The sequence below is a fragment of the Heptranchias perlo genome, chromosome 14 (assembly GCF_035084215.1).
Source record: "Heptranchias perlo isolate sHepPer1 chromosome 14, sHepPer1.hap1, whole genome shotgun sequence".
NCBI lineage: Eukaryota > Metazoa > Chordata > Chondrichthyes > Hexanchiformes > Hexanchidae > Heptranchias > Heptranchias perlo.
This window is the reverse complement of record NC_090338.1, coordinates 48625450-48637702: the sequence shown is the minus strand read 5'-3', so window position 1 is coordinate 48637702 and position 12253 is coordinate 48625450. Positions and strand designations below refer to the sequence as shown.

The following is a 12253-nucleotide window of genomic DNA, read 5'->3' as shown; positions in this document are numbered from 1 at the left end:
TAGCATTTACAGCAGCATACATTGATATTACACGTCTAACAATTTATAAGATAAAGGATATTTTTCCAAGAAATACTACCAGTTAAAATGTATTTATTTTTAAACTTTTAATATTAAATACCTTATGTGAAAATCCATATTTTTTGTGTATGCAACTATGTTTTAAACATTTCTAATTCCACTTTGAAGAATGCCAGTTTCATTTCAATGGTACGAGATTACACTGTTAACATAGAACTCTTGTCGCTGTGAGTCGCTGTTTCTAATTCGTGCAGTTTCTTTTTCCTTTTAATTTCATTCATTTTCTCTTGCTTATCTATGCAGGCCATGATGAATAACTTGAATTCACTGTAGGTCAGGTTCTAGTTCACATAAATAAACAACGCCAAATGAGTATGATTAAACAATTTTCAGATCATGTTTCAGTTGTTTTCTTTTAACATTCTAATCCTAAAGGTTGTCAGGTCGGAATTAAAATTTGACATGATAAGATGAGCCCATACTACCATTTGCTAATGAATTATTATTCTGGCTGGTTTAAAAACAAATATTGTTTTGCCATTTTATATTTTTCCCACCTTTCTCCTGTTGCCCACATTTTAGCTCCTCAATGAAACCTCTTTTAGGAGAAAGAAAAGGCAAAAACACCATGGGATGTTCCACAGTTTTGAGGCGTGTTCAGTGCATTCAGATTATTTGGGCATTACTTCAGGCTGCTGCTCAGCAGGTGCCTGACTTTCCCATTCCCCTCTTACAGCAGTGTGGAGAGTTCTCAGCTGTCACATGCTGAGTGTGACTGTTGCCCACAATGAATAAGTGCCAAGATTACACGAGTGTTTTCTTCCCAGGATACACTGCCCATGTGAGATGTGCGTTCCCATGTACCAACCTCGTTGATTACTGTTGAAACAAATTACAAATAAAATCTGGAATAGCAGGAAGTGAAGCAGATGACTTAACTGTTGTCTTACTATGCCTTCCACAAGTTCTCATCGTTTTTCAAAGAAACAAACTAAGTAGTAAGGATCGTTATAATTATTTCTGCCTCAGGCAAAATTGCATTCCAAGGTGTGGTTATGAGCTCAGGGTTTGTCAACAGACAATTTTCATGTTCAGGCCCCATTAATATTCCATCGGCCAGCAGCTCACCGATTGGAGGGGACTGAAAATCCAATAGCTCTACCGCGGAGCCCAGGTAGTCCAAATAAATTAAGGGAGGAGGCGATAGTGAGGGAGGGTCGGGCATCACAGGGAACAATTTGTGTGAGGCCAAGGGGAACATTAATGTGCCTCCTGACCTCACAAACATCATTTACAAACCTTTTTTTCCCCTTTTTTTGAGCAGACTGCAGCAATTCCTTTAAGGACCACTGGTGAGGCCATTCAACACCAAGTACCAGGGTCCTATTGACATAATATGACCCAGATTTGCATGGGCTAATGAGATTCCCACCTGTTTCCAGCAGGCGCCTGGACCAGCCATTTCAAGGCCCCAATCAGAATGGCGGAAACCCAGATGCCGGTGGGAACGCTGTGGTAAGCAGGCTATTTTAATCGTGCTGCCACCCGTTCCCTGCCTGGTAAAGGGGATGAAAATTGTGTGGCTTTTGCCTTTGTTTACTTCTTGATACATGCCTGATTACTACGGCATAGCAAAAAGCTCAGAAGATGTGGATGCTGCATCAATTGAATTTTTCAATACTGAGATTGATGATTTTTGCTAGGTAATGGTACCGAGGGATATGGAGCAAAGGTGGGTAAATGGAGTTGAGGCCACAATCTAATTGAATGGCAGAACAGGCTCGAAGGGCTAAATCACCTACTCTTGTTACTGTGTGCCATCTCATTTACCTTATCACACTGCCATAAGGTAAATGCAATGCGAGAGATATTGAAGGACTACTGAGTTACTCAGTGAGTCTACGCACTGTCATTTCACATTTCAGGAGCTGGACTTGAATCCAACCTAGATTGATGGATACGAATCACCTGCCTATGCTAGCTTGTTGGGTGCTATATGCAGTCATCATCCATCTCCTAGTAGAAAAAGGCACAAGGATTTGGGGGGATGAGAAAATAGGTTTCATCCTCTCCCACCCGTCACTTCTTTTGGCATGGGCTGTGTCACCCTCTTTACCAGCTCCAAATCTCAGAATTGACCTTTGTACATGATTGCACCTCTGCTAGTGGGTGAGAGCTTATAGCACAAAAACTGTCCTTAGTTCAGCATAAATTGGTAATCTTATTCAGAAGGATTAACAAGTGACAACAAAAATGGAGATTTCCTCTCACATCCTTTATCTTCATGAATTGCAAAATTCTAATTGAGAGAAATTGCCATGATTATTGTAAAATTAAATAATACGGAAGTATGAAAAATGGGCTGTTACATGGGTAAATACACCAGGCCAGGAAGATCCCAGCTTCTGTCAAAGGTAGTGGCACTACTGTTAGCCTCAGTTTCCCCCCCCCCCCCCCGCCCCCACTATTTTAAGAAGGGAAATATTAGCCAGGGGAGACCCATTCGTGATCACTATCCAGCTTAAAACTGTGCCTCGATATCTGGTGAAGACAGGATTAAGCTTGGCTGTGAAGTTCCTCAGGCCTGCTGACTCTCAGAGTTCAAACCATGAAACATGCCCACCTAGGTGAGATACTGAAGTGCCACAGGACCCCATGGAGCCCTTACCCAGCAGGAGACATTGTTTTCAGGAGAGATGGGGAGCAAATTGGGAGAAAGGGAAGTTCACTGCCGCGATTTAGCCATCTTACCTCACCACCGCTTCCACTATATTCCTGAAACATCTGCAAAAAAGCACGTCCTTTGATGTTGAAGAGAAATCCTGCAGCATAAAATTCTGCTGGAGAGATGGTATGCTCCCCATCCATGTCAATTAGGTCAAAGATGGGGCGAGAGTGACGATAAAGAAACTGCTGCTCTATGTTATCCTGTAATATTTAAAACAAATATTGACTGTGTGTATGTATGACAACCACCATAAACATGCAGTAATTTGACATTAAACTCTGCTTAGTCTTGCAGAGCTGCATGTCAGAGCAACTTGAAAAAAAACAAGTCTGCACAATAGAATTTAACTTGGGTTGAAAAGAACTAAGGATTTAATATAATGGGTACTGTTTTCTGAGAATCAGTCTAAGGTTCTGATGACATGAAAGTCATTCTTTTCTCACCAGTTGGCTGGTTTTATTTACGATTGGTAATGGGATCCACATAACCACAAAAAAAAAACAAATTGATTTGGGTTGCATTTTTCAATTGTAACCAAAGTAGCCCAGGAATTTTACAATTGAAATTTGGTTGAGGAACAGGGGGTAATAGGGCAGGAGTCCAGAGTCCCACCATTTTTGCAGCAGACCAAAAATTCTAGTGGAAGTGAGTTTAAAAAGCATCCCACCCCCCGCCCACAAAAGGATGGTGTCACCCGTCAGAAATCTTATCATTTCTGCCATCACTGCACCTTATTTACCTCATACCTGTATAAAGCAGCCATGAATGACAGTATTTGTGGATTTGAGCGGAAGTGACTGTTCAGGTTGCCGGGAGTGTCAGCAGTGGGAACTAAATGAGTAAAAGCTATATTATTTAAACACTTGGAAATTGATTTCATGGGGTAGACAGTCTGGTGTTCCACAAGAAAATAGTGTGATATGAAATTCAACTTCAGTGACTGAAGTCAACAGAAAGGAAAATCACTGTTGTGTGTAACGGGTGACCAATCCATTACCGCCAGTTTAGTGCCCCCGCCGAAGTTAAATCTCAACCTTCCCCTCCCCGTATGTCTTCATTTGATGGTTTTGGAAACAGAGTAGCTACTATTTTTTTTTAAAAAGCCACGAGCTGCCCTTTTATAGATCTTCCAATCTGAAGGGGCAACCCTGCAACCTCTAATGCCCAGTTTTCATGATCGGTCTTCGGGTTAGACAGAATCCAAGGGAAGTCTAGATTAAACTGCATTTATTTCAATGCAAGAAGTCTGATGGGCAAGGCAGATGAACTCAGGGCATGGATGGGTACATGGGACTGGGATGTTATAGCTATTACTGAAACATGGATAAGGGAGGGGCAGGACTGGCAGCTCAATGTTCCAGGGTACAGATGCTATAGGAAAGATAGAGCAGGAGGTAAGAGAGGAGGGGGAGTTGCGTTCTTGATTAGGGAGAACATCACGGCAGTAGTGAGAGGGGATATATCCGAGGGTTCGCCCACTGAGTCTATATGGGTAGAACTGAAAAATAAGAAGGGAGAGATCACTTGGATAGGATTGTACTACAGACCCCCAAATAGTCAACGGGAAATTGAGGAGCAAATATGTAAGGAGATTACAGACAGCTGCAAGAAAAATAGGGTGGTAATTGTAGGGGACTTTAACTTTCCCAACATTGACTGGGACAGCCATAGCATTAGGGGCTTGGATGGAGAGAAATTTGTTGAGTGTATTCAGGAGGAATTTCTCATTCAGTATGTGGATGGCCCGACCAGAGAGGGGGCAAAACTTGACCTCCTCTTGGGAAATAAGGAAGGGCAGGTGACAGAAGTGTTGGTGAGGGATCACTTTGAGACAAGTGATCATAATTCCATTAGTTTTAAGATAGCTATGGAGAAGGATAGGTCTGGCCCAAAAGTTAAAATTCTAAATTGGGGAAAGGCCAATTTTGATGGTATTAGACAGGAACTTTCAGAAGTTGATTGGGAGAGTCTGTTGGCAGGCAAAGGGACATCTGGTAAGTGGGAGGCTTTCAAAAGTGTGTTAACCAGGGTTCAGGGTAAGCACATTCCTTATAAAGTGAAGGGCAAGGCTGGTAGAAGTAGGGAACCTTGGATGACTCGGGAGATTGAGGCCCTAGTCAAAAAGAAGAAGGAGGCATATGACATGCATAGGCAGCTGGGATCAAGTGGATCCCTTGAAGAGTATAGAGATTGCCGGAGTAGAGTTAAGAGAGAAATCTGGAGGGCAAAAAGGGGATATGAGATTGCTTTGGCAGATCAGGCAAAGGTGAATCCAAAGAGCTTCTACAAATACATAAAGGGCAAAAGGGTAACTAGGGAGAGAGTAGGGCCTCTTAAGGATCAACAAGGTCATCTATGTGCGGAACCACAAGAAATGGGTGAGATCCTGAATGAATATTTCACATCGGTATTTACGGTTGAGAAAGGCATGGATGTTAGGGAACTTGGGGAAATAAATAGTGATGTCTTGAGGAGTGTACATATTACAGAGAGGGAGGTGCTGGAAGTCTTAACGCGCATCAAGGTAGATGAATCTCCAGGACCTGATGAAATGTATCCCAGGACGTTATGGGAGGTTAGAGAGGAAATTGCGGGTCCCCTAGCAGAGATATTTGAATCATCGACAGCTACAGGTGAGGTGCCTGAAGATTGGAGGGTAGCAAATGTTGTGCCTTTGTTTAAGAAGGGCGGCAGGGAAAAGCCTGGGAACTACAGACCAGTGAGCCTGACATCTGTAGTGGGTAAGTTGTTAGAGGGTATTCTGAGGGACAGGATCTACAGGCATTTGGAGAGGCAGGGACTAATTAGGAACAGTCAGCATGGTTTTGTGAGAGGAAAATCATGTCTCACGAATTTGATTGAGTTTTTTGAAGGGGTAACCAAGAAGATAGATGAGGGCTGTGCAGTAGACGTGGTCTACATGGACTTCAGCAAAGCATTTGACAAGGTACCGCATGGTAGGTTGTTACATAAGGTTAAATCTCATGGGATCCAAGGTGAGGTAGCCAATTGGATACAAAATTGGCTTGACGACAGAAGACAGAGGGTGGTTGTAGAGGGTTGTTTTTCAAACTGGATGCCTGTGTCCAGCGGTGTGCCTCAGGGATCGGTGCTGGGTCCGCTGTTATTTGTTATTTATATTAATGAATTGGATGAGAATTTAGGAGGCATGGTTAGTAAGTTTGCAGATGACACCAAGATTGGTGGCATTGTGGACAGTGAAGAAGGTTATCTGGGATTGCAACGGGATCTTGATCAATTGGGCCAGTGGGCCGATGAATGGCAGATGGAGTTTAATTTAGATAAATGTGAGGTGATGCATTTTGGTAGATCGAATCGGGCCAGGACCTACTCCGTTAATGGTAGGGCGTTGGGGAGAGTTATAGAACAAAGAGATCGAGGAGTACAGATTCATAGCTCCTTGAAAGTGGAGTCACAGGTGGATAGGGTGGTGAAGAAGGCATTCGGCATGCTTGGTTTCATTGGTCAGAACATTGAATGCAGGAGTTGGGATGTCTTGTTGAAGTTGTACAGGGCATTGGTGAGGCCACACTTGGAGTACTGTGTACAGTTCTGGTCACCCTATTATAGAAAGGATATTATTAAACTAGAAAGAGTGCAGAAAAGATTTACTAGGATGCGACCGGGACTTGATGGTTTGACTTACAGGGAGAGGTTAGACAGACTGGGACTTTTTTCCCTGGAGAGTAGGAGGTTAAGGGGTGATTTTATAGAAGTCTATAAAATAATGAGGGGCATAGATAAGGTAGATAGTCAAAATCTTTTCCCAAAGGTAGGGGAGTCTATAACGAGGGGGCATAGATTTAAGGTGAGAGGGGAGAGATACAAAAGGGTCCAGAGGGGCAATTTTTTCACTCAAAGGGTGGTGAGTGTCTGGAACGAGCTGCCAGAGGCAGTAGTAGAGGCGGGTACAATTTTGTCTTTTAAAAAGCATTTGGACAGTTACATGGGTAAGATGGGTATAGAGGGATATGGGCCAAGTGCAGGCAATTGGGACTAGCTTAGTGGTATAAACTGGGCGACATGGACATGTTGGGCCGAAGGGCCTGTTTCCATGTTGTAACTTCTATGATTCTATGATTCTATGATAATCCCTGACACAAGGCATCATGGCATCACTCTCAAGCCATTTTCATTCAATTTTATTGGAGTGCTCCTGTCTCCACATTAGAACTATGGGCCACTGCCTGCCTCCCTCCCCTCCCGCCCCCCCCGAGACTTATAGTAAGTCAACTGCCGGTGTCCCCACTGGCCGATCATCATCTTCGCAACCAGTGCACTCCCTCTTAGGATACGGCTCGCATTCCCACACGTCCCGATGATGCAAGAGGACCAATTTTGCTTGGTTCTCTTGCTCATCAGTTTCAGCACGGCAGTCCGTGTCGAGCATGAACCAATTTCTAGGTCTAGTTGTCTTGGGAATAGAGTGATGAGGCTGTCTTTCTGATGGTCACGCTTGAAGTTTCTCATTTTCTCATGAGGGTGTCTTCATACATAATATCTATTTCCTTCAACATTTTGGCTTTGTACCTTTTGCGGGGGCAACGGGCCCAGGAAACTGTTCGTATTTTGAAACCATATTTTCTAAAATGTCTAAGTTAAATTCATACCTTGTTAGCAATTATGATGCAAATCAACATGTAAAACTCTTCAAATCCAATCTCCCCTGAGGCTCTCCAATCAAACATATTGAAAGCCTTCTTTACGTGCCATATGCTCATATCTGTGACACCGCGAAGAAAGTGAAAAAATTGAACATCTGAAAGACAATTGTGAAGGGCAATAAAATTTAGTGTGAAGTGTGTTAAAAATATTTGTGGTTTGCAAATCTCTCATTTCTATGCAATTAAATCTCCCAAATGAAGGGTTGTTCCCTCCCCTACCCCCAAGCAGTGGATCGTAAGAATTGGCAAGTAATGGAGAAAACCTACATTTTGGTCTTGCACATGTGATACAGCAATATCCCAGGCAAGGAATGAAGACAACAATACAAATAATATAAATCAGTATTATACATATTAAATTTAAATTTTCTCAGGCTGTGAGGCTGATTTATATCAGAAAGATTGGTGTTAGTGGACAACACAATGAGGCAATGTCTTATGCTAAGCTTTATCCCATGAAAATTCTGGCAGATAAATGGAGTGCTATATGCTGTACAGAAATCAATTTCTAACAAATCCATCCTTCCATCCTTCTGGAAGGTAAGAGTTTGTACTTTAGGAATAAACCTTAGAAACATAACTTTAATGATGAATTCATGCATTTACAATCGCATTTCCTTCTATTACAGCTGAGCAATGGCGGGCTCCCTCTTGGAAGCCAGAGCTGAGAGCTGCTGTGCATTGGGAATAAACCCCAACTCAGTCAAAGGGGCAGGAGGACATCCTGCCCTGTCATGACACTGCCACTGGGGAATAATCCCAACCTGCACCTCTGACAGTACTTCCTCAGTACTGCGCTAAAGTGTCAGTCTAGATTACATGCTTAAATCCATAGTGGGGCTAGAACCTACAACTTCTGACTTAAAGTGCTTAAAGTCTAAAGTGCTGCCAATTAAGCCAAGCTGACAGTTTAAGAAAACTCTGTCAGAACATATCTCAACTATTTTTCTACTACTGGAGTTAATATTCCTCCCAAAACCTTCATCTTACCATTTAAAGTATTGCTGTCATGAACATCCAGAAGTTTAAAATACTCCAAAAGCACCGTAGTATTTCTGACTGACATTAAAATGTGAACTCTGTCAAGATGCAAAAAATTGAAAACAACTCCAGGCCTCAATTTCATTTTGAAAGTAGCACTGAAAGGTTTAATTATAGAGATACAAATTATAATTTCACTGCTGTCAAAGTCAGTAGTCCAGACAGGTCTCTGACAATCAGAAATAAACACTACTGTTAAATAAAAGATATATGGTTGTGATGTCATGGTTTGTGATGTGATAAATTAGATTATTTTCAAAAGTGAATTCCATATTGTCACAAAGCATGACTTCACAATAGGGTTGTTGAATATATTTCTATTACCACCATTTAAATTTACCTCACATTTATGCAAAATAGGGCCATATTTTTGTTCATTGAGTAAGGTGTAATTAAATTGGAGAAGTGAGGAAACTATTGAGGATTGCTTTCTCTTATCATAAATTTACCCTTAACATCAAAGTCTCACCAGTTCCAGCATTCCACCCATGGCTAAAGCAATAAAAGACAAAAGTAGGAGAAGAAAAACCTTGTTAAGAGGGTATTAACTTCTTATAAGTGGCTACTGAAGCCAGGTAGGGAGAAACGTGTGCACATTCAAAATGATTTAATAATAATGCAACAACACACACATCAATTCAAAAAGATAGTTCTATCTGGTTAGAGTTTGTGAACAGTTGGTGAAGCTATGCAAGTAAAGCCACCAAACTTCCATTTGTTTTACACAGTTCAAACTTGTTAATTGCAAGAAATGGTTGTATCAATTTTGATCTATCAGATTACAGACAAGTAAATGGAAGACACTACAGTGGGTAACGTTGAGGATGTAGAAAAATGGATATTTCCCAACCAACTATCCCAGAAGAGGTATTTCTGCAGCTAAATGGATCTCAAAGAACAGCAGTGTTTGATGAAGGTCAGGCTGAGTAAGAAAGTTGTCACCTACCTGGGCCACAATGACATGCAGCAAGTCAAGTAGGAGGACTGCCCCAATGTTTGAAGTGAAGGTAGCCATTACCCTGAACTTATATGCTACTGATACCTTCCAGGCTCCCATAGGAGTCTTAACAGGAGTCAAGTGTACATGCCAGCTGAAAGCAGGACCTGGATAACGTTCAGGCTTGGACTGACAAGTGACAGGTAACATTTGCACTACATTAGTGCCAGGTGATGACCATCTCGAACGAGAAAAAACCAAGTAATCTCCCCTTGACTATCAACAGCACAATTATCGCAAAGTTCATCACCATCGACATCTTTTAGGTCACCACTGACCAGAGCTGAACTGGACCAGCCATATCACACTGTGGCTACAAGAGCAGTGTAAAGTCTGGATACTCTGTGACAAATGGCTCTGCACCTCCTGATCCCTCAAAGCCTCTTCCCCCATCTACAAAGCTCAAGTCAGGAGTGTGATTGAATATTCACCACTCGCCTGGATGGGTGCAGCCGCAACAACACTCATGAAGCTCAACAGCACCCAGGGCAAAGCTTATTGTTAAATTGATTTCCCTGCCATCGGTCTCAATATCCACCACCGGCGCACTGTGGCTGCAGCGTGTGCGATCTCCAGAATGCACTGCAGCAACTCACTGAGGTTACTTCAGCAGCACCTCCCTGCACTGCGATCTCTACCACCAAGAAAGACAAGAGCAGTGATGCTGTGAGAACACCATCTTCTCCAAGTTCCCCTCCACGACACAAACCATTCTGACTTGGATATATATCACTGTTCTTTCTTCGACACTGGATCAGAATCCTGGAATTCTCTACCTCGCACCATTATGAGAACACCATCACATAAGGACTGCAGCAATTCAAGGAGATGGTTCACCACCATCTTCTCAGCAAAACTAGGGATGGGCAATAAACATGGTTTTACTTGTGTTAGCTACATCCCAACAACAAATTTTAAAAAGTGAACAATGTGATTTTCCATTAGCAATGGAACACAAATTTCTGTCCCCGTTTTATTCGGGCATAAATTGCTCACCCGAGGACACCGTTCATCAATGGTGTCCTCTCCGCTGGTGAATCCAGAAAGCAAGTTCACGAGTGCACACTAAAACCAGAAAATCATGAACTTGCTCCCATTGGTTTGCCAGTGGTTTGACAGTCTGAATTAAAGGGCCACGCTACGCTACAATCAATAAAATTATTAAACAATTGTAAACTTACCCATCTGCCCAGCTGGAATGAAGGTATGCACCAAAAGGTATGCTGGAAAATACCAGCTCTACGCTACTTTTTAAAAATGCGATGACTGTTAATGACTGCGAAACAACAAAAAATGTAATTTTTTAAATGTGGAATGTCCCATATTACTCATTTTAATTTTTTTGATAATTAAAAAAAATGTTAAATTGAAAATGTTTTAAAAATTGTTTTTACTTTTAACTTCTGTAAGTTTAATTAAATTAAATCATTTGCTTGGCTTCTTAAAATAAGATATATTAAATTTTTATTTAAACTAACATACAGATGTTAACTATGAAGAAATGATTTCTAGTTGCCTGCTTGTGGGCGTGACTTCTCTTCCTGACAGATTCTGTGGGCGTGGCTTCCATTCCCACAGTCTGTATCGGATCCGAATGAACCTGCACTGAAATCACAGCACTGAACTTAAAAAAAAATTGAAGAGGGAGCAAGTGGATGTCGGAGACCACGAGGTAAGTTTTCTTGTAGTGTTTGTCCACAGGGTGTGCGGGCAAACTGCAGGTTATTTTTGATTTAACAACAACTTGCATTTATATAGCGCCTTTAATGTCATAGAACATCCCAAGGTGCTTCACAGGAGCGTTATCAAACAAAATTTGGCACTGAGCTACATAAGGAGATATTATGACAGGTGACCAAAAGCTTGGTCAAACAAGTAAGTTTTAAGAAGTGTCTTAAAGGAGGAGAGAGTAGTAGAGAGGCGGAAAGGTTTAGGGAGGGAATTCCAGATCTTAGTGCCTAGGCAGCTGAAGGCATAGCCGCGAATGGTGGAGCGATTAAAATCGGGGATGTGCAAGAGGCCAGAATTGGAGGAGCGCAGAGATCTTGGAGGGTTGTAGGGCTGGAGGAGGTTACGTAGATAGGGAGGGGCGAGGCCATGGAGGGATTTGAAAACAAGGATGAGAATTTTAAAATCAAGGGGTTCCCAGACCGGGAGCCAATGTAGGTCAGTGAGCAGAGGAGTGATAGGTGAACGGAACTTAGCACGAGTTAGGATACAGGCAGCAGAGTTCTGGATGAGCTCAAGTTTCTGGAGGGTGGAAGGTAACAAAGGCATGGATGAGGATTTCAGCAGCAGCTGAGCTGAGGCAGGGGCGGAGATGAGCGATGTTATGGAGGTAGAAGTAGGCAATTTTGGTGATGGAACGGATATGTGGTCGGAAGCTCATCTCAGGATAAAAGTTGCGAATGCTGTCAAAGGCTGCAAACAGGTTGAGAAGGATGAGAAGGGATAGTTTACCATGGTCATAGTCACATAGGATGTCATTTGTAACTTTGACAACAATCAGATTTACTTTTTTGCTTTACAATTAGTTAAGTTAGACTCCATTTTCTTTTTAAGAAAATGACAATGCAGCACACAGTGAGAATTATATCCTTTTATTTACATTATACCTGTATGTCGTATCAAAGTGCTTTCAATTTCTAAGTGTACATGCTGTATCTGCACAAAGTGATTTGCAACAGTGAGAATCAAGTATGGCATCTGTGAACTTTGTATTGCTGTAGCTGAGATAACAAAAATGGTAAGTGCCTTCTGGCTGGAATTGTGACTATCTCT

The 12253-nt window shown here is 42.0% G+C and overlaps 1 protein-coding gene across 1 annotated transcript; it reads right to left on the bottom strand.

Moving 5' to 3' along the window:
• Positions 1–97: 97 nt before the first annotated feature.
• On the bottom strand, positions 98–10703 carry LOC137332136 (EF-hand calcium-binding domain-containing protein 9-like). Its single transcript, XM_067995843.1, has 4 exons — positions 10654–10703; positions 7381–7529; positions 2773–2949; positions 98–362 (listed from the first exon to the last, which is right to left on the bottom strand). The coding sequence occupies exons 1-4, from the start codon at positions 10655–10657 to the stop codon at positions 219–221; spliced, it is 474 nt and encodes a 157-aa protein (XP_067851944.1). The 5' UTR covers positions 10658–10703; the 3' UTR covers positions 98–218.
• Positions 10704–12253: the final 1550 nt, after the last annotated feature.